Below are 2,195 nucleotides of genomic sequence, written 5' to 3'. Positions count from 1 at the left end.
AGAAAGAATGCAGAGAGATAGGTAGATAGGTAGATGAATGGAAAGAAACAAGAGAAAAGAAAAGAAGGAAGAAGGATCAAGAAGCTCGATAAGAGACAAGAGGAATTAATGCATAGAGAGATAGAGAGAGGGATGTCTATGTGATAGAGAAAGAGCGAGATGTGCATGTGAGAGTCGTCTATGTAGATATAGATAGGCAAACATATACATGGACCTATACGTATATATATATATATTTATGAACAGATAGGTATATATGAATGGATATGTTTAGAATGGAGCAGAGGGAGAGACGAACAGGACAAGAAAATGGCATAAAGCCTTGTGAGAGATGAAGAGATCGAAGATAGTCGTTTCACCCGAGAGAACTATCCCCTCTATGGCGTCGTAGACCCCGAGATAAAGAAAGAAAGATAGATACAGAAAGAAATGAACAGAGCTACTTCACCCACAAAAAGAGAGAGAGGATAAGAGAAAAAGAAAGAAAGAAAGATAGGAAAATGCCGATTTCTGGCGAAGAGCAGGGGGAGAGAGAGGGAGAACTGAACTCCCTATAGAAGAAGTATAGAAAGACAGAAAGAGGAGAGAGATAGAAAGAGGAAAAGAAGAGAGAGAGACTTACCCATAACAGTGAAGAGAGGAGAATTTCCATCCATGCGATCTTGGGTAAGGTTTCTATCGAGAGTCACACAAGCCAACGCGAAGCATGATATCGCAACTGCATGTATGAAGCCTATACTTCGATTACGTACAGATACAAGAAAGGCTTGAGCTGTACGGGCTCTTCTCTCAAGTTCTTTCTCTTTCTCTTCTTCGTCTTCTTTTTCTTCTCTTTCGAAATCTTCTCTCCTTTCTTTGTCTCGTCTCTGTGTACTTCCGTCTGTTAGAGAGGCCTTCTCAAGTCTTCTTCTTTTCTCTCTTTTCGCGACTGAAGCAAGACGAATGTCTTTCGCAGCTTGTCCGATCTGCCTGTAGATATTCCTACGTATAGAAGAAGGAAGGAGACAAAGAGGAACTCGGTGAACGGGAAGTTGAGAGATGATAAACCATGACAGAGCAGAGATAGAGATCCATGTTAATGAGAAAGAAAGAGGGTAGTATCTCTCGTCATCTCCTTCGCCACTGGAGAAGAAAGAAGAGGAGGAGAAGGAATGAAGACGATCGAAAAAGAAATGAGAAAGAAAAGGCTCGTTGCCACTCTCTGGGGGCTCAGAAGACGACTTCATCTCATTGTGAAGGCCCTGGGGTGTACATACACCCCAAGTAATGATGACGGAGGAGAAGAGCAGGAGAGAAAGAAGAAGAGAAGATCGTAACGAAGAATAACAATGTGAAGAAAGACTTCTTTCAAAGCCCACAATTGGATAAGAAGATGAGATAGATAGAGGGAAAGAAGACAGTTCTTTCTCTCTTGTTCTTTTCACACAAGTCCACCACGACCTTCCTATCTTCTCCCCCTCCATCTCTCTTCCTGTTTCTCTTCTTCTTCTTATCTAGCCTTTTTTGCAACCTAAAGAAGTGAACGGCTTTTGCCTCTCATTGTCTTAGTAAACATTTATCTCCCATTTCTCTTTACATCGAGAAGAAATTCTCAAAGAGACACATCGCCAAAGACCTCTCTGTCTATCTCTCTCCTTCGTAGTCTTCCTGACAAGCAGATGAAGAGGGCGATCCTCATAGAGAAGGATGCTTCTGGGTCTCTCTTATTACTTCTTCCTTGCTCTCCTCTTCGTCTCTCGCGTTCAAGGCTCTCTTAAGAATAGGAAGTAGAGAAATTAGGGGAGAAATACAGAGAAGAAGATGAAGAGAAGAAGCCCATCCACCATCCCTAACAAAATCGATATGAAAGCTCGGCTTCTCTCCTTTCTTCAACTCTACACACGGCTGAACGAGGGGAGAGAAAGCCACCTGAGAGTGGCGAGAAGAAGCGTAGCAGGGGCCACTTAAGCAGCGAAGGAAAAGAAGAGGAGAAAGAGGACAAGACGAACGAGGACAGAGAAGAGAGTAAAAAGATGGAAGTCGATTCAAATGGAACAGAGGCAACGTATGCATTGGATAGAATAAAGAAAAAGAGAAACACACGACTCTTTAGAAACTTCTTCACTTTCTCCGAACTAGCTGTAGAGACTCTTTCTTCGTATGAAACTATTCTTCTGCATGCAAATCTCCCAGGGAGATCAGGGGGGGGCGGGAAG

The 2,195-nt window shown here is 42.8% G+C and overlaps 2 protein-coding genes across 2 annotated transcripts; one reads left to right on the top strand and one right to left on the bottom strand.

The window, feature by feature from the left end:
* The first annotated feature begins 101 nt into the window (after nucleotides 1-101).
* On the top strand, nucleotides 102-2,164 carry CSUI_004951 (uncharacterized protein). The gene has a single exon (XM_068065132.1). The coding sequence runs from the start codon at nucleotides 1,073-1,075 to the stop codon at nucleotides 1,265-1,267; it is 195 nt and encodes a 64-aa protein (XP_067922894.1). The 5' UTR covers nucleotides 102-1,072; the 3' UTR covers nucleotides 1,268-2,164.
* CSUI_004952 (tlc domain protein) lies at nucleotides 663-2,162 on the bottom strand (the record flags this gene model as incomplete). The annotated part of the gene is made up of 1 exon (XM_068065133.1): nucleotides 663-2,162. A coding segment is annotated over exon 1 (801 nt), but the record flags the coding sequence as incomplete, so codon positions are not given.
* Nucleotides 2,165-2,195: the final 31 nt, after the last annotated feature.

The sequence above is a fragment of the Cystoisospora suis genome (assembly GCF_002600585.1).
Source record: "Cystoisospora suis strain Wien I chromosome Unknown contig_2370, whole genome shotgun sequence".
In the NCBI taxonomy this organism is placed as follows: Eukaryota; Apicomplexa; class Conoidasida; order Eucoccidiorida; family Sarcocystidae; genus Cystoisospora; species Cystoisospora suis.
Note: the sequence above shows the minus strand (reverse complement) of the source record. Positions and strands in the feature narration are given on the sequence as shown.